Genomic DNA, 25,054 nt, shown 5'->3' with positions numbered 1-25,054 from the left:
GGACAAGTGCTTTGGCTGCATCCAGTTCTTGGTAAGTGCTTTCCACCTATTTCCACCTATTTCCACGTTTTTCTTGTAGTTCCAAGTGGACATGTGTTCTTGCCGCTTTGGCTAGCTGCGTTAGGCGTTGCTGTTTCCTATTTCATTTTGAGTTTCATCTGCGAGACAGCCACTTCGAAGTGATGGGGCAAAAAGCTTCACAAAGAGACGGATATTTGATAAATCCAACTGAAGTCCAGTCATAGGGAAGGTGCTAAGCTCGTTCTTAGGCAACTCTGTTGTAGAGGTATTGCCACCTTTGCGACGCTTGGAGAGAAACGCTCTGTTTCTCGTGTAGGTGGGAGAGGAGACCGCGAGCAGGGGGAGAACCCCAGTGTCAAGCTGCAGACAGGGTCCTGAGTGCTCGAGGGCTCTGAGAGCTGCTCCCTTGACCCAGAAGGCAATAGCCTGGGCCCTGAAGGTGATGTTACACCCCGGGTGGTGACCCTTGGGGGACTTGGAGCGCACTTGGCTTCTCGGGCAGCAAGCCCTGCATTTCTCCTGAACGTGGCACCTCTGATCCCAGCCCCGTTGCCCGGAGGCTGCCTTCTTCGAACCCCAATGGGATGAGAAGTCCTCTTGGCTCCCTGCGGGGGCTCCAGGCGCGGCGACAGCGATAACGAAGCTCGCTTGGGTGCTTCCAGCGCGGCTTGTGCAAATCCTCCCCTGCTTAATCTCCTCCAACATCTGCGCATCCTCTGGGCATCTCCCCGTGCCCTCCCGCTGCCGCCTGCCGGGGGTCGCGCCGTCCTCGCAGCGGGGCCGGGGGGGCGGTGGCGGTGTCGCCGCCGTGTCGCCGGGTGTCGCCGCGGCCCCGCTCCCCTCCGCTGTCCCCCGGCTCGCCCCGTGACGTCACGTCTGTGGCGGTGAGCGCGGGCTGCGCGCAATTTTGGGAAGGGGGTGGTGGTGTTGGGGGGGTGGGGGGGGGCGGTGGTGGTGGTGGTGGCTGCCCGCAGCTGGAACATCTGGAAGCGTTCAGCGCGGCTGTCTGCCGGCGGGAGGCGGCGAGCAGGCAGCGGGGAGGGAGGGAGGGAGGGGAGGGGAGGCAGGCAGGCAGGGGGAGAGGGAGGGAGGGAGCGAGGGAGGGAGTAAGGGGCTGGGACTGTGCTCTCTTCCTCTGCAGAAACAGCTCCCTGCCAACACAACGCGCTCAGAATGGCTTTGAAGAGGAGGAGCAGCAGCGTTTGAACATCTCTCTCCTTTTTTTTTTTTTTTTTTTCTCCCCTCCTCCTTTTCTTACTCTGGTAGTTGGTGGATTTTAAAAAGACATTTAACCCTCAGAGGCTTGTCCTGGATGCTTTTGGGTTTTCTTTTCTTTCTTTCCCCCCCCCGCCCCCCCCTCTCTCCCGTTTCCCCCCTTCCTGTTCTTTTTTTATGGTTTAACAGCCAGAGGTGCTGTGCTAAATTCTTGGAAGGGGCCCGGATGTACTGAGGATGCATTGCAATTTCACTAAAGGAGGCAGTAGTGGAAAGGATCAGTTTTTGGTGTTTGATGCAATAATGGGAATCAGGTAATAATAAAAGGGGAAATTCTGCAGCTCCATTCTTCCTTGAATTTTACCAAGCCGATTTTCGGAGGGATTAATCTGGACTCGTTTTTAAATGGTCAATGAAAACAAGAGGATGTACATTCCCGAAGAAAACCATCAAGGTAAGCCCGAGATCCATCCACCTCGGAGGCTCCAGCCGCCCATCTCTCCCCTTACCCTTTGTCCGTGATCTTTTTCGCTTCGGCCCCGTTCCCCCCGCCGGCGGCAGGCGCGGGGCGGGCAGAGGACAGCCCTCGCCCCCCGTCCCCCCGCGGCCGGCCGCTTTGCGGGGGGACCCCCGCGGCCCCTCGGGGGGCGGCCGTGTCACCGGGCCGAAGAAAAGTTGCTTCCAGGCTCCGCCGTCGTCTCCGGGAGGAGAGGGGCGAGCAGGGGCGGCGGTGGCTGGAGGCGAAGTGCAGCCGCGGAGCCCCTCGCCCCGCCGCGCCGGGGGAAGGCGAACTCGGTTGCAGCCGTCGGGGTCCGGCTTCCCGAGGAGCCGTTCCCCGCTCTCACGCCGCGTCTAATCCCTGGCCCGAAAGGGGAGGGGAAGGGGGAATTATCTCCTCGGCCGCATCCACCCGCACGTAGCGGCAGGATGGGGATGGGAGTTGGGCTCCGCTTGGGCTCTGCTCGCCCGGCTCCGCTCAGCGCCGCCCGCATCATGGACCCCGACCCGCGCCGCCGCTCCTCGGCACCGTCGCCGGCTATTCCCCGTAGTACAACTTTGTTTGTCCAAACTCCGGGAGCCTCCCCGCCACCCTCCTCCGCCCAACCTCGACCTGCTGTTCCTGAAGTTATTTTTATCCCGCTAGCTACCTGCGTGCCCTCGCCCCCTCCCCTCCCCGCCAGCCCTGCCCGCACACCCACGGCGGTGTTGCGGAGCCGCCAGAGCCATCTCGTCCCCTCCCTCCAGACGGAATGGGGTGCCGGGCCCCCACCCCATCCCATCGAGCCCCCCTCATCCCATAGGGACCCCCACCTCCGCGGCCAGCTGCCCCCTCGCCGCCCCCGGCCCTCCCCTCCCGGGCAGCCTCTCCCCGCCGCCGGGGCCACCTCGGCTGCCCGCAAACGAGACCGTGTCCCCCCCCCCCCCCCCCCCAGTTAAATAGAGATAAAAACGAAAAACCCCATGCCCGGCACTCCCACCATAGCCGCTCTATGGATAGGAGGTGGGAGGGGAAAGGAGGAAGCGGCCCCCGATGCAGAGTGCTCCTGCCAGGCGGGAGCAAGCCCGCAGCACATGCATTCGGCAGCCGCCACCGGGCTGCTCCTCCCGGACCGGAGCTGATAAAGTGGACGAAGAGCTCAGCCTCCATAGCGATATGCCAACGCTATGGCAACCCAAATTCTGCTCCCTCCTTATCAGCTGCAGTGATTATATAATTGGAGGAACAGTTTTGCATCTGTCTCTTGGTGCGGATTGTCATTTCTGCCAGGTGAAAGGGCAACTTCCAAAGCAAACAAAATCAGCCAGGTGGAAGAAAGTTCTGTTTCCTGGTGGTGCTCAGGCTGCCATGTATTTACAATCTATTTTTGTTTTGTGCAAACAGCGCTTGAAAGGTTAAATTGATCAGCAGTCAGGAAAACCTGGTGGCAAGGAGATCGGAGCAAGCCAATCAGGATGTGGAATGGAGTAATTAAAGCAGCCACAGATTTCCACTTGCAAGGTGGAGATCAAAAAGATGAGCAGAAGGCAAGCCTAGGTCTGTGGTGCTGGTCTGCTCCTCGTATATGAGGGGGAGGAGTGATTTAAGATTAGTGTCTCACTCATGCATCTTTCTCAGTTGCTGGCAGCAGGATCAATGTTCCAGGTACTACTGATGCAAGACAATTTTGTGTCTGTTCTTGAACTGTGAGCAACATGGCTAGGCCTCCGCCAGCCATTGCTTTCTGCACATGCCTGTTTGTAGCTAACTGCTTATCAGGCTACCTGGGCAGCCTGATGCTCACAAGTCTGTACTGCAGGGGTGCAAGCCAACAGTGGCTTCCCTAAAATAAATAAGATGTACTACAGACCATTAGTTAGAAGGTGAGGGCTGCAGGGAGGAGGCTTGAAAATGCTTTGTTGACTCCTCAACTACTAATATGGGTAGGCTTGTCATATACTTGTTTCGCACTTTTTTGGATGCCACTTAGTACAATGGAAATCTACTACACAAAAGTAAGATTTTTTTTTTTTGATGCTAAAATATGAGTCTGCTGTGTTCTCAGTGCAGTATCATGTTACACAAAGAACAGGGAGCTTGCTAGTGTTATTTGTTGATGCTGAGATACTTTTCAACGTTTATTTTTGCTGCACAATGGAATATGTTTTGATAATGATTAATTATTCATTATTACCACAGAGTATGTGTTTATCTAGAAAATGTTAAAAACAAAACCCCCCAAAAATCCCACCCACCAATCCCAGAAAAAGCTTTCAGAACTAACTACATCACATTTAATGCACATGTGGGACTTGGTGTAATCCTAGATGGGCGTCTTTAATGCACTCCCTCATAATATTTTGAAAAACCTGCTCCCGCGATTTAAAATGGAAAATCGGTCTGCAAAATCACGTTTCCCAGCCCTCCCGAGGGAGGGAACAGCATGAGTCAACCTGGCCCTCGGTGGGGCGAGTTTGAACCTCAGCCGTTCAGCTCGTCTCCAGCACCTAGCTACACCCCTCTGCTCTCTCTTCCAGCCTTTCCTGGGGCGGGGGGAGGCCGGCCCTGCTTTCGGGTTTTTAGGGGTGCGGGCCCCGGGGCTCTGCCTCCCCCAGGAGGTGGCGGTGCGGGGCCGTGGAGCCGGCCGGGAGCCCCGCGGCGGCTGCCCGGAGGCGCGGCCGGCTCCGGGGTGCCGGCTCCCGGCTGCCGGGCGGCGTTTTTTTGGCACGGGGCCCCGGAGCGATGGTGGTGGAGGGCTCGGCCGGTCCCTCCAGCCACCCTGCTCCCAGCCGAGCTACCCCTTCCTTCAGTTTCAGCGGATGCCTCGGGGCTTTGGCCTTATGGCGTATTTAGAACAGCTTGCTACCTGCTGCTTGGGAAAAGAGCCCCCCCCGGGGGTTTCTCGGCCGTAATTAGGTCTTCTCGCAACCTCCTTTCCTAACCCGCACGTATTTTGTTCTTGAAGTCTTCCTCTGTAAGACGCTCTCTTTGCAGTCCTCGTATCTTCCTAATTTTACAGATACGGGGCTAATTAGCATTCCCTTTATTTGTCAGAAGCCTGTTGATAGCGAGAGGGTCAAGTCACAAGCGTACTTCCTAATGTGTTTTCTGACCTGAAGTGAGGGTCAAAACCATAAATATTTCCCTTAACTTTGCAGGTATAAATACACAGATGATTATGTACTCTTCACTGCTGACTTCAATTTAAGGGAAGAAATCTGTCTCATGCTGTGCTAGAAGACAAAACCCTTGTAGATGCAATTTATTGGATGTTTGCTGCAATTTTATACTTTATTTTCAGAATGCCAGTTCTATTTCCTGTATTTTTCTGGGGCATTTCTTGGATATGTAGGAGAAACCGTGCTCTTTCCATGATGACAAAGTCACCAGGTTGGCAAACCGAGTCTTCAGTTCTGAGTGTTTGTATTGTCCTCTCATTTTGCTGTAAAGATTTGTCACATTAGGCAGTAGTTGTGGGGCATAAAGTGTACTGGGAATTGATTTGAAACAAGGAATTGGATAACAAGGGTTTGTGGTGAGAAAAAAAACCCGGAATCACTCATTGGAAACAAAGCACTAAAATTCCAACCCCACTGATTTAACAATAAATGCTGGCATTTATGAAGTATGATCTTCCACCTCGAAGTACTTGGAACATTCTGTGTATTAAGTGTTTAATTCAATATGATATGAAATAACAAAATATATAAAAATATTAAATATAATACGTAATGTTAAATAATGGTACTTAAGTGTTCTGCATAATACAGTGCACTGCATTTACTTTGAAAGTTACTGGTAGAGCCTTCTGAAAAGTGTTTAAGTGCTTTCAACCATTTCTATCCTTTAAAGAATAAATATTTGTTAAAGACATTGAATTTGAAGTATATACTTTTGAAAGATTTTCTTTTAAATGGTCATTGATCATAGGCGCTGATTTGGGTCAGGTCACTATCAAAGCACTGCTTTTGACTGGTTCTTCCTGAAGTTTGTGAGATTCTGCCATCACAAGCACCTACTTGTAAAGATCTCAGTGGAGCTCTCTGTATCCTGTTCACCATTGTGAACATTCTCTTGGTTGCATATCTGCTCTGCAATCGAATATGTTTTAGGGGTTACCTCTTTGCAATTCTTGTCAGCAGATGTGACATACTCTTGCTGTGTGGAATTAGTTTATTCTACCAAGATATCTACTTTGAATTATTTATTGCTATCTATTTTTTCTTTTGCTTGTCTATGTTTATTCTTTTTTTCTTTTGCCTGTCTGTGTTTAGGTTTTCTCTTATTTTCTTTCAATTTTGTTGAACATGAGTCTGCATACATACTTAAAATAGTATTCATCTGAATGGTAATTGCTCTTGCATTTACTTCTTGTGGGCGTGTATGTGTGCGACTTGTCATCGTTTGTACAGGCCAGTTGAGAATACCAATTTGCCATATGATTTGTTAGAAACTGTCTCGCTTAACCCCTTTTGGGAATTAACTCAAAGGACACAATCCGTGAAGTTCAGGAATAGCAAACTCAAGACCTCCTCTGTGCAAGTGACTCCTCTAAATTTACTGATGATCAACCAACATTAACAGATGTGACTATGTGCAGTAAAAGTCTCTCTTAAATTATTTAAAACAACAAATCAGATCAACACTGAAAAAAAGCTTTTACCAATGGCAGATATATGCTTTACAAAACATGATGTCATTAAATCATTCAAATGCCTGTCTTTTTAAAGCCTGTAGACCAACTCAGTATATTTTCATTTCTCTGAAACACTATATTTTTTTATTTAAGTAGTGGAAATTAGATGAATTTGAGAGAGAGTTTATTAATTAAAATGTTTATTATTGTTTCAGTATCATTAACTGTAAGAAAAGACAATTTTGAGCATGCAGACATGTTGATTACCCCTGAATTTTTCCTTTCAACAAAGTTTATCTACTACCTAACGTATTTTTTTTTCCTGTTGTAACTTTTTCAAATAGATGTTGACAAAATTGAGTACTTTTTAGATCATTTTTAGTACATTTAGTACATTTTTAGTACATTTTTAGATCATTTCGATTTTATTGGAGTAAATGAAACATTGCATGCTTATGCTATGTGAGGATTTCTTCCCCTTCCTTCTGTATGTTGGCTTTTGTTTGTTACTTTTTTTTTTTTTTTTTTTTTTAATGGAAGAGGAAGACACAGTCAGCCTTCTGTGCAGAGGACATGTGTGATGAGCATACGGTGCTTGTGCCTGAGAACAGGTGTTTTGCAGCTGTCAGCAAGAGTTTTAGGTAGTAAAGTGGTCCTGCTGGGAGCTCTGAAATACAATGATGATGTCTTATGGTTGTAAGAGTACCAATTAGTACCTATCTTGTAAGGATTTAATGGAATAAATGATGGTGAGGTCAATGGTATATATGAATCTTTGTCCAGAAGAATCCTTGAAATGTCATGCCCTTCTATGGGAACTGACAGAAAGCAGTGATAGCAATGTAAACCTTTTTAAGAACTTGAGAGGGATCATGGTAGCTCTCTTTCACCTAGAAGAGTGCTGTTGTCTCTGTGCTATGTATAGAGATTTCCAGAACAGAAGACCTAGCCGAGTTTCTCCCAGATAGCTAAATACACAATTAGTAGATTGTACTGTTTGGATTGTCAAATTTGATGTTCTGGTGGTGGTGGTGGTGAAAACACGAAGATGTAAGGTAAAAGGTAGCAGGAGACTTGGTAGAATCAAATTTTTGTCTTGGTTTTGTCATATCAGTGCCTGTCCAGATATATAGATGAATTATTGCAATCTACAATTAAGAGGTTGTTAGCATGGTTCTTCCTCAAGAGAAGCTTAGATTTAGGGAAAGCTGCTGTTAATGGATTTGAAAACAATCTGCTCTGCACATCTCCTTTCCAGTTGTCTTTCCCAAAGAGGATAGATTTGAGACACTGCCCTAACTGTTACATATTTCACTGCAAAGAATTGCATTTCTAAAGATTGGGGAATGAAATAAAATCATTATATAGGATGAAAGAGATCTCCAGAGGCCAGGTAGTTCAATCCCCTTCTCAAAACAGGTGTAATTATATGAGATTGCTCAGGACCACATCCAGCCAAGTCTTGGACATCTCAAAGCTTCTACAAATGCTCTGAGCAGCACGTTCCAGTATTTAGCTGCACTTATGGATTAAAAAATAAATAAATTAAACATTAAGTCTGTATATTTACATCTTTATATAAGACCGAGAGCTAACTTACTTATATAAGCCAATAGCTAAACTGTAACCATGTTTTTGTGTTGAAATGGGAGACTTGAGGGGCTCTTGCCTCAACGTCTCTCACCAATTTCAGAGTAGATTGTGGGCTGTTTTTTGTTGTTGTTGTTGGGGCAGAAGTCTTACGTTATTAGAGTTTACAGATGAGGTGAGACAAGCCTGGAGTTTTGATCACTGAATTTGTAAGTGGGTTGTTTTCCTGCACTGGCATGAAAGCCAAACTGTGGATAGACTGTGACCAGCACACGTATACTGATGAGGCAGTAGAAATCTATAAATAGTTCACTTTAATGTTCCAATACTTGTTAATGCATCCGGTCAATAGATGAATCTTGCTATAACTTACAAACATGCAGCTGAATCTAACTATGTACTCTTGGGATATATATATACACCAACACATAAAATCACTGTGGAAGTGATGACTGTAGGGCTTGGATTTAAAGAAAAAAAGGCAGTCCTAACTTCTAGTTAGGCTCCCTTTTTGTTTTTTTCCCTGCTGACTAAAGGAAATTGAGATAACTGTCCATGGATGTTCTATGAGATGTTAGAAGCTTACACAGGATTCAAAGATTATGTATTTGTCAGATATTGGTAGACAACTTCTGCAGTTTTCCCTGTGTGTGTGTTTAGTCCCAGATATTACATGCTAAATCTCAGTGGCTGACTGAACATAATGAGGGGGAATAAAAGTTTTTCATCCTCGTACCTGTAAGGAAAAACAGAAATCCATAGGATTCATCAGTCTTCTGAACTGGGCACTGACATGCTTAGCCAGCATAGCTATGAGAGTGGGAAATTCTGCCACTTCAGTGGAAGACAAGATTAAAATAAAATCATTCTTAAGGGTGACTGGAGACTTAATGACTTTCAAACCAGACCCAGAAATGAGACTAAAAACCTGTCTAATCCTATGGGAACTTTCTTTGCATCTTGTACATAAATCTTAGAGTTAATTGTTTTAAGGAAAATATTATCTGAGTTCCATCCAACCTTAAAGGATGCTTTATCTCTAGATGGCATTGTTATTTATCTTAAAATTTTCAGGTTTTCAGCCCATGATGTGGATGGTTGCCTTTGGGTATTTTGGAAAAAAACAATTAAATATGACTGAACATGACATTATAATTACAAAGTAAATATGCTCTAATTGAGTAATTAACTCAACATTTCTTCCTACAGGCATCGTAGGAATGGATTCATGTTAGTGATCAGATTTCAAATCCTCTATTCCAAAGAAGGGAAAAAAGACTTCTATTGTTCAATATATCTGCATGGATATAACACTTCTTAGGATTCCTCTACTTTTTAAATTTAATACGTATTTTTAATACATCAGATGTTTCTCTAACGCTTTTTTTTTTTTTTTTTTTTTTTTTTCAGATGAACTAAGATTTTAAATATACAGAGACTACCTGTGCCTCTTTTCTTGCAAGTCAGCCCAACTCTGTTGGGTACCAGCTATATTCCGTTTCATGCATTATTGACAACAATAGTTATTCTGAAATTGAAACTTGTCTTAAATAATATAGTTGTTAGCAGTAGAATTCATGAATTTTAGATGCAGGAACACTACAATGGACTGTGTGAGAGGCAGTGGAATCCGGGTGAATTCAGGAATGGAGAACGATGTTTGTTGAAGATGTTGGGGTGGGGGGAAAAAAGGTTGCACTTAAATATACTGCATAGTATGTTGAACTTTGATACAGATTGTCAAATATCAGTCTTAACTTTTAGCTTCCTGACATGCAATCTCAAACTTTACTGTGATTTCTATGTTGTACTTTTCATATGTGGTCAAAAGACCACAGTTTCCATGCAGGCACTGTATGTAAATATTAGAAGTTTGGACTTAGCTAATTCTTGAATGATCTGATTTCCTTGGGATGAATTTAACAAGTTGACAGCTAAGTTAGCAAATTAAACTAGATAAACCTAACTGCTATTAAGAAAGCAGAGGAAATCCGTAACATTCATTATTTTTCTGATTGGTGAACAAACAGACTTGTGTGTAGAGAAGGAAACTTCACCTGTGTGTTGCTATTCCTATTTGATACTTAAATTGCCTATCTTTGAATTGTGTAGGTGAACAGAGTGTTTTCATTTTTAATTTACATTTGAGTTGATGTCTTCAGAGAAGTAAAATGCATTTGTTCATTGAAAATTAAAATTGATTGGTTTTAATTGTGATTTGAGTGGAACTGTTGTATGACTATCTGGGAGCAAAAGGTACAAGTGAATTATGTGACACACACTTTCACATCAGTTAAAAATTTAAGTGAAAAACTGAGATTCATGGACATAACATGATTTTGCTGCAGGTGGAGTTGAAACTGAGTTAGTGAATTGGTGAGTGGCTTGAGTAATATAACTCTAAGGTCTTTTGTCTGTCAGATAGGATCTCACTGGCTTTGGCTCTTGCACAAATCTTGTGAATGTGCAGCATTAGTGTTGGTAGGTGTTTGGGATGTCCTAGTACTGCACAGGGCAGCACGCTGTCTGTTGAGCTCTCGTACACATTTCTTTGTGGTCTTCTTTGAAGAGAATTAATGTTTATCTGTTAAGTGGAATAGAGTTTATTGATTAAATTGCATATGGGAGAATGCCAAATTCATGGGAAATTCAGGAGGAACTATGTTGAAGCTTAATCCTCAGTCTGGTTTTTGGATTTGTATTGAGACCGAAAGAGTAAGTTTGATTTTAATTTTGTATTTGAAAGCAAATGAAATGGCATCATTGTGACAGGAATAAAGGGAGTATTTCTAGTTGATTTGGTCATTACAGCAAAAGTCAGAAATAAAAGTGGAGAGTGAAAGAATAAGATGAACAAGACTTGAAGGCTTTTATCTGCTTTAAGGCAAAGGGTGTCAAGGAATAAAATAAGAGATGAAAACTGGTGTCCTAATTCATATGCAGTGATAAAAGCTGTTATGATACCAGGAAGTCAGTCAGAAAATAATTAGAGATACTTGCTACTGGCGGTTCCAAAAAACAACTATTTAAATGTTTTAAAACAAAACAAGAAAAAATGGGTATCAGAAGAGTTAAACATCGAGCTCTACAGGTGCTTGGCAGCATGTCTAGGGAAGTGTCTTGGCATGTGATCAGACTGGAATCACTTTAAAAAGGATCAGATTTTAGAACGTGAGATGTTCAACACCATACTTCAAAACCCTTTTACCAGTGATAATGCAATGTCCACCATTTCTTATGAAAGATTGTGCTTAGACATCCTAAGGGCTTTCAATTTGCAATGTGAGTTACACAACATAGAGTATTTTAATAAATATTTGACTGGAATATATATCCTGCTAACTTAATACAAAGCTTGTATTGAAATAAGTGCAAAGTTTTCCTTCAGATTTGATGGCACAGTTGGGCCCAGTTTTCTACTTTTTCTTTTTCCTTAGTACTTAGTGTTCTTGTTGAGAACTTCAGTCATCCTTGCTTTGCCTTGATTTTGCTCATATTTCACCAGAAAATCTTTGTGTTTTTATTTTGGGGCATGCATTTTTGAGGTTTTGTCTGCCGTCCTTTAAGGGGGCTTATCATGGAGAATGTTAGTGCATGGCATACAGAGGTGGGTTTGACTGAAAGTTGCTAAGCATTTTGGCATGAATGCTGTGTAGTCAGTGGACGCATCCAAATATGTATGGGAAAATCCTATGTGGAGCCCATTCTACAAACATCAGAGGGCAGGAAACTTATAGCACATACTGGTGTTTTCATACTTCAGAAGGAGTGTGATGTAAGCTCATCCAGATGGCTTAATATATTGGTGAATTTTATTACTCATCGTCCTATGTCAGTGTTGAAATACAAGTTTAAAATATTTAAAGACAAAATTACCATAGAAGATGGAAAACCCCACTTGTCATCTTGGGTTCTAAACCTCTAGTTTGCATAGCCAGTTTTAATAACAGTGATAGAAACTATTTAGGCCTGACTCCACAGCTACAAAACACCAAACAGAGAGATTTGACAGATTGTCAGGTGCTATTTGGGAGATTAATGTAAAGACTAGAATATGGACATTTAAAGGATCAGACTGTATTTTAATTTATTTATATATTTGGTTATAGACTTTCAGAAAGTCTATATTTTTTTCCACAAAGGCTGTATTTCTCTCCTTTTAGAAGACTGGCAAAGAAATGTTTGCTTTGAAGTTGTCTATCTGTCTCCTTATATATTTACATGGTCCTGATCCCTGTAGTATGAACATCTGTATTTTAAACACTAATCTTCCATACCTGCCAGGCCAATAGGCTTGGAAAACTTATTTTCCTTATAAGCTATGTTGTGAGTAGGTGCTTATGTGGAGATATTACTTTGGGAGTCACAGGTGAAGAAATTAATATGGATTTAATTTTAATGAGATGGATGTTATGAAGCAGTGTGGTGTTACAGCTATCATCAGGCCTTGAGCAGGCATGGGCAGGGTGACTGCAGGATGCTCAATCCATCTGCCTGGGTGCAGAGCACGGGGAGCATCCTGTGCTCTGGTCCTCCTGGCTGCACAAGCGTGTCTGGATCTCGTGCTTTGGTTAGAACAACGGGATGCCTGCTAGTTTGTTGCATGCCTCCAGCTGGGGTGGTCAGGTGCAGGACTCTCAATGGGCACCCCATAACTTGCTTTATCCCTTTTCAGTTCTGCTGACTCTCTTTTTCTTTGCCTTAGTAACTCTCTTCTCTGCTCAGTCTTCTCCAGAATGAACCACCCCCACACCCAGTTACTTTTTGTCCCCATTGGTCCCAGCTTTTCTACATCCATAACCAAGTTTGGTACATCTTATACTGGTAACCCTGGCCTGATACAGCATTACCGACACATTTACCAAGGCACTGTTGGACTTTCAGTATTATTTAGAAGCTCTCCAGTACTTTCCTTCAACTAAACATGAAATTTGGTCATCTCTGACTCCAATCCCCCTTATTTGTGTGTGGAAAATTTGGCCATTCCTTGCAATATCAGTGGAAACTTTCACCCACTTCTCACTCAGCTATTTGTCACGTCCAGAAGTTTCTTCTGTCCTATCCAGTAGTTTTATCCTTAGCCTCAGGCCAGGACCTAGGCCATGACATAGTCATCTTCCTGCAGCCTAATGCCAAGCATTCCGGGTAGTCTGAGCTTCAGCAAGTGAGTCTTGCATGTTAGTATAAAAAGAAGATTCTTTTCTGTGTACTTATCATCTTTTCCTGCTAATGCAGCTTTATAGTTAAGAGACATAATGATCATGGAATGACACCAGTATCTGAGGTAAATGGAACAAATAATCAGGCGGGACTGGAATACGTGGTCAGGGAGCCTCAGATTTATGAGGAGTTAGTGCAGAGATGTCAGTGTGAGTTTTGAACTGGATACTCTGTCGTCAACGTGTGTGGTTTCACAGAGGGATGCAAGCTGCAGAGATCAAGTGTGCTTCTCTCAGGCGTAGATGTCACCATGATCATATGCGAATCTGTCAGAAGAGGAACTGCTCTCTGGTCTCTCTCCGGAGACTCCACATGGTAGAATATGGTGTGCACGCAGAAGGCTTAGTGCTAATGGCTGAGGTGAACTATGCCTCTCTTTTCCTTCCCAACAGTACATGTGTTTATCAGTAGGCACCACTGGGGCTTGAATGGCAATCTTGCATTTCTGGTTTTATCTGCCATCTTTACATCATGCACGATGGGGCACTTGTGCTTTTGTTTTCAAACAGCTGGAAAAAAAGCTCTGCTCCGGAACCATTAGAACATCGTGGAGTTGTCTGTGGTTGCACTGTGCATATGTGTGTGTATATATAAGCAGAAGTATCATTTTCTCAGTGGACCAGAATAAGTGATTGTGTTTGGAAGGGATCTAGCTGTTATGAATGTTCTGGAAAGAAATCAAATGATTTGAAAGAACAGAGAACTGAGCTGTGATCCAGGTCATCTTACAGTGGGAAGGCCTTCACTCCAGGGACTCTGAAGGTGTAAACTAAAGGCTTTTAGAGATGTATTTTCAGATTGTTATTCTTCATGTAGTAAAACTGATAATTTGACATAGGTTTAATCTTATTTCTTTGTAGGTGTTTAAATAGTCTAGTTGGACCTAATTGTCTAGAGTCCAGGAATGGTCAATGGAGAGGAAGGCAGTTAGGGCTACAGAACCTTAAAGATGTCTAAGATAGTTGGGGTGGATTGCTCTCTTGGGGCTCCTTGACTGTATATATAGAGATTTTGTGGCTGCTAGAATAAATGCTAGATTTTAGATTGCTAGACCTAGTGAAATGAACTCCACTTTCTGCGTGTGTGTTGATTTCTGATTTTGACAGTCAACAACAAAAGTATAGTGTGGAGAAAAGAGTTATGTGCCTCCGGTTTGTTTTGCTGTCACCTGTCCCTCTGGTGACCTATGTGAGTGCAAATACATTAAACGCATATTTCCTGCATGAATGCATGCCATTATATAAAATAGATGGTTAAAGCAATGGATGATGAGAAAAACAATAACTCAGGAAAGATTCCTCATAAAAATCCAGGGAAACTGTTTTTTGAGGAGTATCTCTGTCTCCATCTGGGGTGAGAACAACCAACTTTTCCTGAGACTGTGTAGGAGTGGAGAGTATTGTGAGCACAGATAGGTAGCCTCAGGAAGGAGACGGGACTTTCCAGGCAGTGTCAGTGAAGGATAACAAGCATGCTAGAAGACACGACATCAGAGAAATTGTGCTGTAATCAGTTCAATCTGCTTCTCCTAGCTAGCAAGTGTGGTTAACTGGGCTGACTGGAATGTACAAAATTTACAAGGAAAGATTAGCAGTTAGGTAACAGTCATGTAGGGAGAGTTTAACTCTTTAGTTTGTGTGCTTTGTGCTTTTAGGTGAACAAATAGAGCATGCCTAGTTCTGAAAGTGCCCTTTTTGAGCCTTTGCAAACTTATACAGTAAAGAGAAGATAAATTGTGGTATAAAATTCATTTGGGCTCAATGCTAGCAAACACGCTTCTGCCTGGAGTACCAGGTGGAGTGTGCTGGGTTTCTGACCCAAATAAGAAGGAAAACCTTCATCCCTATAGGATGCATCCAGAGGAGGAATGGGAAAGGACGTTGTTCTGGTGACATAAGAAGAAAAGGTTAACTTGCCTTAACAGTGTGAGCTTTTCTCCATCACCCCTTCTGAAAGGTGGCACACCTACATTTTTTTTTTTTTTTTTATGTAATACTTTTTTATCTTAAAGTCTATGCAACTTCTTCAAATTTTGTGCCCCCTCATTGCCACAAGCAGGGATATCAAGTCTTTTATGTATCATCCTATTACCTCTTCAGAGCCTCTTTCCCAGAATGTTGACTTTTATTGCATTACCCTTTGCGTGGGCTGTGTAGTGATGGACTACCTGCCCTGTCCTGGGAGAAGGGGTGTGCTGTGACAACAATGACATGCGAGGCAACAGGTATGACTTCCTGAAGGGCATCAGCAGGAAATTCTGCTCACAGAACTTGTCACCTGCAGTGGAGTAGACCAGTTCAACATGATGCTTGCCTTTCTTCAAATAAGCTCTTCCTTGTGAGGTGCTCATAAAACAATCACCTTTTTTTTTTTTTTTTTTTTTAGTTCAGAATTCAAAATCTGAATTTTGAAAATGCGAAGTGAGGGGAGTTTTTTCCACAAATAATAACAAGGAAAAAATGTAGTATTTCCTGTCAGTGGCTTCCAGTTTGGACTTTCTATAGAAATCACAAACATATGCTGTGCCTCTATGGGAAGCTATTCTGTAATTTTGCACAGGATTGTCTACGATGTTTTCTGTCATCATTTCACCATTTGCTTTTGAATGCTCTTTTACTGCCAGTGCTTGGTAATGATACAATGACTCAAAACTTGAGACAAGAGAATGTCTCAGGAAATGCATAGATTTAAGTGGGAGCAATTTGCTTAAAATATCATAACTGTTTTTGTAACACTAGTTTTCTGATTAAGCCATTGTGCTGCAAATAACTTGAAATAAGGACAACAATGGGGATCCCCAGTCTACGTGTGAAAATGTCGAATTTATCCCACTACAGGCCTCAATATGTTGCACAAGACATAATTTTACAGAAAAATGTCCAAGTGATGTATTTTAAATATCATCATAATAGTATTGCGTTTCCTGCTGTCTGTGAGATGTCTGTAGGTAGTGGGTTTTAGGGGCAGAAGGGATATCTGCCAAACTAAAGAATCTCACCCAATGGTTTCTAAATCCTTCTGTTTAAGCATCAACGTGGGTGTTGGAAAAATATCCATGTCTGGCCTGGGAGACAAAGTGTATGTGACCCCTGATATTACCCAGTTTTCCTGTGTTAGGCTTCCTCATTAGCAAAATATACCTTATTAGGCACCTGAGTTTGCTTAGTTACAGCTATCAAATATTTAACCTATAAGTGGTTGCTGTTTTTTCCCACTGTTAGGTGCAAAGGTTTTCTGGTGTCAAAAATCTTTCATGTGCTCATGGCTTGGAAATTATGATCAATTTTTAAAATCATCTCTTACATAAGACTCAATGACTCATCTGTCTTTAATCTCTCATTGTAAGACATTGTCCCAGTCTAAACATTCTTGTATGTCTTTTTTTTTTGAGTTCTTTAAATTACTGTATTCTTCTGTTTGAGGCATGGATTCCAGAACTGGAGGCTGTACTGCCGTGTTCCACAGTAATGCTCTGGCTCTGTACAGTCCCATTACCTGGACTTTTAGGCTCTCACGTAGGGTGAAACTCAGTGGAGTCCATGTTGTCTGTGTGTTGGCTCTCTCTGATCATCACTTAGAGCCAATAAGCCAGCTCTCAGGCCAAAGCAGTCATGAAAGAGGAGTTTTGCAAAGGAAAGAGGAGAAAGGACTCGCATGCAAACTCTGTCTCTGAACAGGGAGGGCACAATACTGATGCCAAATTCCAGAGGTTATGAGGTTATGAGAGATGCCTATCCCTTGGTAAACAGGCTGGATTTTTTTTTTTTTTTTTACTGATGAGTGGTAAAACTGAACAATCTCATAACCAGTGTTCAGATATTATCAGAGTGAATGGCTTGTGTGAAATTTCTTGCCTTTTTTGTGATGTTGTTCCTACGAAATGTGGAGCGCCCCAAGAAAGGGATGCAAAAGCTTTAGCTTTCATCCCGTTCAGCATGATCTGAGAACTGTCAGAAAGAGGGAGCTGGAGCAGTGATTGCAGCCCTACCTCTGTGGCAGTGCAGAAATATTGCCTGCTGACTTCTAAACGAGGGTTCTACCAACTCAGTGTACATCTGCTTTTGCCACCTTTGGTCTGGTACGTGTAAATTTAATAATTATCTGCTTTTATGTAAGTGGGATTTCTTATTTTTAGAAAGAATCTATGAAGCCAGTCTCAAACATTTGTCTGCATCTATGGGAGGCAAGGTCAAAGAGAAGCTGGTTAACAATGTTTGTATAGACAGCCAGTGACATAAGAATTATTTCAGTGTTACATCTTAATGTTAAACGTAAGATGCAAGTCAGATGCTGTTTTTTTCTCATAAAGGTGCATATAAAGAGTGTCTTGCTGATTTTCCTTTTTTTCTTTTTTCTTTTTTTCTCCTCTCTGCAGTTGCAACTTTCTGATTTAGTGCCTTATTTAGCTTGGGAATGCTCTTGACTAGCCGAGCAAGTCGAGTGCTTGTTTTTGCATCTGGATATTGCACATGCTTAGTATTCAGACTTGGAACATTCTCTGAGAGGATACCAGTAAATAAAAAGGAATGGTAGAGGAATGTTTGTATGCTAGAGATGGAAAATGCTGCTTTAGATACCCAAACAATTCAATAAAATTATTTTCTAAGTGACTATAAAAATGTGGCTATAAATCTGTTAATGCTGAAATGCCTCTAGATCACAAACTCCAACTTTGAATAAAAGTGTGTTTTTTCAAATCGCCTTTCACTGTCACCCTGAAATTGAAACAAGACATTGTTTTCCGTTGTTATATATCATAGTTTGTAATTGTGCAGTTAGTAATTTTCTGTAGACTTGTTGTAATGTAGGCTCCCAAGCGAAAGGGCGAAAGGGCTTTTTTATTTTTTTTTCTTGTTTGCCAAGTCCATTGCACATGGAGCATCCTCTTGAGATGCAGTGAAAGAAGGGAAATAAGATGATGTGACAGAGACAGCATATTTTCCTTCAGTTCACATTTTGTCTTTTTTTTTTTTTCATGATCTCTTTCTAGCACCTTAGTGCTGCCAATATAAAAAGCTCTCCTGTTGAAACACTCTTGTTTTTATAAAATTATTTAAAATAATTTAAAATTTAAATTAATGTAAATTTAAAAATTTACATTAATTGGGGAAAAAAGTGTCTATTTTCACTTGCTTAATATTGTGGATTTGGTAGAACTTTTTGTATGGTTGGTTTCAAAACTTTCCTCTACAGTTGCTTTTTTCTGGTGTTTGGTCTTACTTTAAGCAGCAGGGAAAAAAGCACATTTTAAAAATAGCACAATGTGATTGTTAGAATGCTAAGATTAACAGATGAAATCAAAGTCGGTTTTGACACTTGAAATATCTTTTAACATATTTTCCTTTGTAACTGACTGTATTTCAAGAAGTGAGTGCATCTTTAATTTATTAGGATATTGCGTACATAGTCTAAAATTAGGTAAATGAAGCTTAAAATAAATTCTAAACTTTGCCTTTCCAAAGAGCAACAAATAGTTTTTAGGGGACTCTGTTTTGTGTGGGTGCTAATGATATAATTTACAGATGTCTCTGTTTCACAAAGTATAGTGTTGTAGGTACCTATGAAAATTAGTTATATACTATTCTCTTAAGTTTTATGCCCAATACCTGAGACTTCTAAAATCATTTCTCAAAACTTAGACCAAACTTACTTTACCCAAGAGGAATATATCTGAAAGTTTATTTGGTCTACAAAGTTAATGATGCTTAGGATCCTTCCTTTCAAAGTTAATGCCATCAGCTTTATGGAGAAAGCAATCTGATTCAGTAGCTACCAGAAGAGTAAGAGATGTTAAAACTATGTATGTTTTGTGAGGAAATGTGGGTAGAATGAGAAGCTAGCCATATTCTCTGAGAGGACAACACATATGGCACTGAATAGAAAGTGAATTTGAGAACTGGGTAGCTGGATAAAACAGGAATACAAGAAGGATTGATCCTATCTTTTATTTTGGGAGAGAAATACTTTGACACAATCGTATGTACCATATTATCTTATGATAATTCATATTACGAGTCCTTCGTCAGTATCATTCATATTATGAATCTTTGCTCATTCATGTACCTTTGGTTCAGGTGGTTGCTGTGTTCTCAGCCCTTGCAAACCTTCTCACAGACTCAGAAACAGTACTAGTGCAATGTACGGTCATGGGTTGTCACAGGGGCCAACAAAACCTGCCCACTTCAGATGAGGGGGCAAAAAAGGAGGAAGGGCGTGGACCAGATGGCCTTCAGAGGACCCTTTTAGCCCAAGTTGTTGTATGATATTGTGGATGAATGGCTTCCTAATGTAGGTTTTACCATTGGGAGAGAGGGCTGGCAGGGAGTACTTCCCATGTAAAGGAAGGTCAGACATGTGCTCTTCTTTTACATACTTGCTAAGTCCTTTCCAACGAGCTCTGACTGCTGTTTGGTTTTACACATCTGAATACTGACCCCATAAACAACAAGAGGAAGTAAAAATCTCAACCTGAAAAGCCAGAAGAATTTGCACTGTGTGTGGTTTATCAGGGCTGATCTCCATTTAGTTCTGTATGTGAAAGTGTTTGTCTTTTATTTATTTATTTATTTGGGTCTTTATTGAAATTCATACTTCATAGCTTAGACATCTTTATATAGGCCTATTTTTTGTGGTTATACGTGTATTTTTTAGCAGTCATCTACCTGATGCAACTGGGAAGAGACTGCTATTTTGGGACCGAGAATGGTATCAGTTTATAAAGAACTGAGATTGATTTTTCTAGGATGAAGAATCATTGAAACAGCAGGCTTTGAATTATTTAGATGTCACATATTTGTGTTTTCCAGACTCTGTTACATGTTTTGAGCCATAATAAAAACAACATTTAGCATACTCTTTTGCAGAAAAGCAACAATAGAGTTGCTCTGTACCTTATGCACAAGCACATGTGCATGCGTATAACTCCCCACACATGTGGGAGTCATTTCATCTCATTTTATCCACTTAAATTTGATGTGCAATTAAAATTATATTTTCAATTAGTTGTGTACAACATGAGAAGATCGGTACTTCCAGAGGCTGGTTTCACTTATACTTCAGACATCTGTCTTAAGGGTGGAAGGAATGGTCCTCTGCACTGACCCCAGAGGGAGCTTAGACAAGATCTCTTTTTTTCCAATGGTTTGGGTGGGGTGAGGCAAATCACATTAACAGTTTTCTGTATTGATTGCTACCCCACTGTGTGTTCTCAGACAAAGAATTTGGATGCCATCTAATACAGTAAAAGCTATTTTAAACCTATGAGAATCTTCTTTCTTTTTAAAACAGTTATATTTAGATTACTTGCTAAGTGAAGAGTAATCATTATTCACCAATAAGAAAATGATGAGCAGTTAAGCTGACAAGTTTGTCAGAAGAATCCACTCTACTGAGTTACAGTTAATCTCCAGAGGAATTTTACTGATGTCAAGGAAATTTTTACTGAAGATGTACTTGATCTCAACATCTTTCATGGTGGTAGCTTTATTTTGGATGAATGGTGCAAAAAGAGGCATTTAAGCAAGAAAGCTCACTCTGATGCCCCTATTTGAGGAACTGTGCCTAAAGTTTGTCCAAATAGTATGCCATTCCAAGAAATTTACCATGACATTGTATGTATGTTTTAGCACAGGTTTTGTGCTGATAGGTACTATATAACTGCTATAAGTGAAGAACATGGCTTTTAAATTATATTCCATCTAGTGTTAGAAATGCCTTTGCGTTTTGCATTCTGTGGGAGATTGCATTATCACAGCAGAACTCCAGTTTTGTGTAAAAGTTCCTGCTCGCCATTCCTTCAAACATGTAGCTAATTGGTTCGCTCAGACTTGTTTGAGATGAATACAAAACCGGTATTAGTCTAAAAGAAAAAAAAAAAAAAAAAAAGGATTTTTATGTCACTGGTCTTCCATTGCTATTTTTTAGTTTCACGAGTGAGCTACGGTTGAAGGAAAAGAAAATTTTCCCTGGACTGATTTCTGAGAACTTAATCTAGGTTCCACCAGAAGTGTGCATCAGGAAACTAAAAAGGATTATTTGTGGGTTTCTTTGCATTTTGTATACTATAGCTTAAAAGCTACAAGAAAGTGGAAGTCCTTCAAAGAAAATTGACCTTCCCCTACCAATAAAATTATCTTCAATTAGAATTTTTTAACCAGTTGAATTATTCTATGGACTTCTCTGTTTCTCTTGATATCTATATCAATTATCAGACTTCATATTAGACACTTGCCTTGGTGTAGAAAATGTAGCTTAACATTTAGTAGGCTCCTTGCTTTTTTTTTTTCCTCTTCCTCCTCCTAAAAAAGGGCCCTTGCTTCTGATTCTTTTCATGCTCTTTGAATCCAGTCACAGAAGAGCAAAGAAGAAGCTAGATGGATTTTTATGAGTGCTAAAAGTTTTCAAACTTGTGGCTTTCTAGATTATTCTGAGCAAAATTTGACAAGGTGTCTCTTTAGTGAAGGAAGAAAAAGAGACTGTTGCTTTGGTTTTCTTTCAGAACAGAAAGATAAAACTAGAGAATTAAAGGAAGGGACACTTGTGTGGTGAAATCAAATGATAGCTTGTTATTGTCCTGATAGTTAGCAGGGGGGATGAGGGGGATTCTATTATTTGATATAGTTGACTGAGCTGTTAAAACAAATAAGCAAAAAAAAAATTGTCAGTAAAAAACAAACAAAAATTTTTACAACAAGTACAGGATCATGTCTCATTTCAGGAAAAAAAAAAAAACAAAAACACACAAAAGCAAGCAAACAAACAAAAAAGGGTTAAGTTGGACATTAGGAAGGATTTCTTCACAGAGAGGGTGGATGGTCAGGCAGGCATTGGAATGGGCTGCTCAGGGAAGTGGTGGGGTCCCCATCCCTGGAGGTATTTAAAGACATGTAGGCATGGCACTAACGGATGTAGTTTAGTGATGGGATTTGATGGGTCAGGTTGATGGTTGGACTTGATAATCTTGAAGGTGTTTTCCAACCTAATGATTGCTTTCTTTGAAGTAAGTAATGGAAGACTGGTGATGGTTCTGCCTACTTCATGTTTGAACATCCTACCATGGGGTTTTGAGCTCATGTGTATTAAAGCCGAATATTCATATTCATATGAATATTAAAGCTGGCTGAATATGAGCCAGCAGTGTGCTCAGGTGGCCAAGAAGGCCAACAGCATCCTGGCTTGCATAAGAAACAGTGTGGCCAGCAGGGCTAAGGAGGTGATCGTCCCCCTGTACTCGGCTCTGGTGAGGCCGCACCTCGAGTACTGTGTTCAGTTTTGGGCCCCTCGCTACAAGAAGGACATGGAGGTGCTTGAGTGGGTGCAGAGAAGGGTGACGAAGCTGGTGAGGGGCCTGGAGAACAAGTCCTACGAGGAGCAGCTGAGGGAGCTGGGCTTGTTCAGCCTGGAGAAAAGGAGGCTCAGGGGCGACCTTATCGCTCTCTATAGGTACCTCAAAGGAGGCTGTAGTGAGGTGGGGGTTGGTCTGTTCTCCCACGTGCCTGGTGACAGGACGAGGGGGAATGGGCTTAAGTTGCGCCAGGGGAGGTTTAGGTTGGATGTTAGGAAGAACTTTACCGAAAGGGTTGTTAGACATTGGAACAGGCTGCCCAGGGAAGTGGTGTAGTCACCATCCCTGGAGGTCTTTAAAAGACGTTTAGATGTAGAGCTTAGGGATATGGTTTAGTGGGGACTGTTAGTGTTAGGTCAGAGGTTGGACTTGATAATCTTGAGGTCTCTTCCAACCTAGAAATTCTGTGATTCTGTGAAAGGCTCACTTTTCAAATGAAGCATACTGACTGCGTGGGCCACTCCATCACAGAGGCTTGCTGAGATCACAGTGGCCACCACTGCCCTGGGCCCTATAAAACAGGCCCCCTGCAGCCAGCCCACCATTCTCTGAGCATCTTGGCCCTCTGACTGCCAGCTTGTGTGGCAGGAAGGAGACTAGAAGAGCAAGGTGAGCTGCAGGCCTCCTTGGTGTGCAAGGACAGCCATGCAGTCCAGTGACGCACCAAGAAGGAATGCACCTGACCAGAAGGAGAGGTGTCATGGGCGGAGGGATAGCACCAGCGGCACAAGAGACACCAGTGCCCAAAGGACCTCTAGCGCCTAGCCCACAGACAGATACAGGCAGTATCATTGGCACCGCAACGATGCGGGGAACAGGCTGGCTCCTCAAACACCCAGCAACAGGGGGCATGGGCCTTCCCATAGGAGCACCATATGAGCATTTAGATATTAGAAAAAACTTATTTACTGAAAGGGTTGTTAGGCATTGGAATGGGCTGTCCAGGGAAGTGGTTGAGTCACCATCCCTGGAAGTCTTCAAAAGATGTTTAGATGTAGAGCTTAGTGATATGGTTTAGTGGAGGACTTGTTAGTGTTAGGTCAGAGGCTGGACTAGGTGATCTTGGAGGTCTCTTCCAACCTAGGTGATTCTGTGACTGACAGACAATAAATATTATTTCAGGTCATTGTTCTGCTGAATAAATTACTGATTTTTTTGTAGCAATAATTGTTCATTGTTTAATCATTAGGCATAGATTGCCTCTTTTAAACGTGGATAGAAGTTGTAATTAAAAACTAAAAATACACTGTTTTGTACTCGTGGAAAAAATACTATGGTTGTGCTGGAGTATGAAAGATCATATCCTTTAATTAACACTATTCTTGTTTCTGTGTTTCCTCCATCCTTTTCTTATCACAAGATGGCAAATTGTATCATACAGGGAAATGATACTGGAAGAGCCTTGCAAGTGTCTGATCAGTTTTACTAGGCATATATTTATCTTACAAGGCTGAGCTTGGCTCTCAAAATACTTCCATTCAAATCTGTTAGATTTTGTTCAAGTCTGTCCAGCCTCTTTCAGAGTGGTGGGTATTGTCCAGATAGCACAACTGGCTGCATAAAGGCCTGATGATTACAGTGGTGTCAAAGAATACTGTGCTCTGGGCTCTCCTGGGTCTCACCTGAGTTAATTATTTCCTAGTGCAAACAAGCTGTATACTAGAAGGAACAGTTGGGTCATTGTGCACACACATCTGCATTAGAGTAATCTTGGAGCTCACAGTGCTTGGAGGGCAAATCACAGAAATCTCTGTTCCAGTGCCCAGATCTTTTGCATGTCTAAGAGTGCATATGGAGGAAAGATCTTATCAGGAGGGCAGAGGGTTTCCAATAAACTCTAGTGAAACGAGATATGTTCACATGGAAAAAATGTATATGGGGTGAACTTGGAGGGAAGAGTTGTCCTAAAATTAATCTGACATTGATAGAATTATTATTGCTTATTCCCAACCTGGGAATCCATTGTGCTGGATGTTTTACCAATGTAGAATAAACGTCTGTCCCTTTCTTAGAAAATTCATAATCTAAATAAAGTTGGCAAAGCTATAAAAATTTACCGTGCAGAATCCCCAGTTAATTTTCCAAGTGTAAATATTTAACCTAGAAGCATTCATTACTTGATGTGAAAGAAGCTTGTGCACTTGCTCTTTTCATTGAGATGGACTTGTTTTTTCACAGTGCTGGTAGCTCACAGCATCTTTTTTACATTAATGGTGTGCAGCAAAAAGAAAGCTCAGTTTGGAGGGGGGAGATAAAGGAAAACAAAGATCTAGTTGCAAATGAAGTATGGTTCTTGAATAAGATCTTTTGTTTAGATTTTAAAAAATGTTTAGTCTCAAATACAGTGAATGAACTGTCTTAAATCATGTATCCTTTGTGTGTGTTCTGAAACTCCAAAACAATTTACAGCAAAAATTCTTTAACTCTCTTATCTGGGCTAACTACTACATGCAGAATTTTAGTCTGACATGATGTTTAAAAGTGTATGTATATATTATAAAGTCTGTTGTAGCAAGAGCCATAGTTAAAATTGCAATTCAGCTTTTACTGT

General features: G+C 41.8%; 1 protein-coding gene across 41 annotated transcripts in view; it reads left to right on the top strand.

Moving 5' to 3' along the window:
• Nucleotides 1-25,054, top strand: part of CACNA1C (calcium voltage-gated channel subunit alpha1 C) — a 476,864-nt gene that overhangs the window by 40,272 nt on the left and 411,538 nt on the right. For 6 of the 41 annotated variants that reach the window (XM_084499536.1, XM_084499539.1, XM_084499533.1 and 3 more), the window contains exon 1: nt 1,370-1,690. The exons of 32 other annotated variants lie outside the window; for them this stretch is intronic. In XM_084499536.1, the coding sequence (XP_084355662.1) occupies nt 1,642-1,690 (49 nt within the window). In that variant the 5' untranslated portion in view covers nt 1,370-1,641. Of the gene's footprint in view, nt 1-1,368; nt 1,691-25,054 lie in introns of those variants that run through there. 3 more of the 41 variants (XM_084499538.1, XM_084499535.1, XM_084499541.1) reach the window with 2 other exon arrangements.

Source organism: Aythya ferina (assembly GCF_964211825.1).
Source record: "Aythya ferina genome assembly, chromosome: 1".
Lineage (NCBI taxonomy): Eukaryota > Metazoa > Chordata > Aves > Anseriformes > Anatidae > Aythya > Aythya ferina.
The sequence above is the reverse complement of the archived record's forward strand: the minus strand, read 5'-3'. Positions and strand labels throughout refer to the sequence as shown.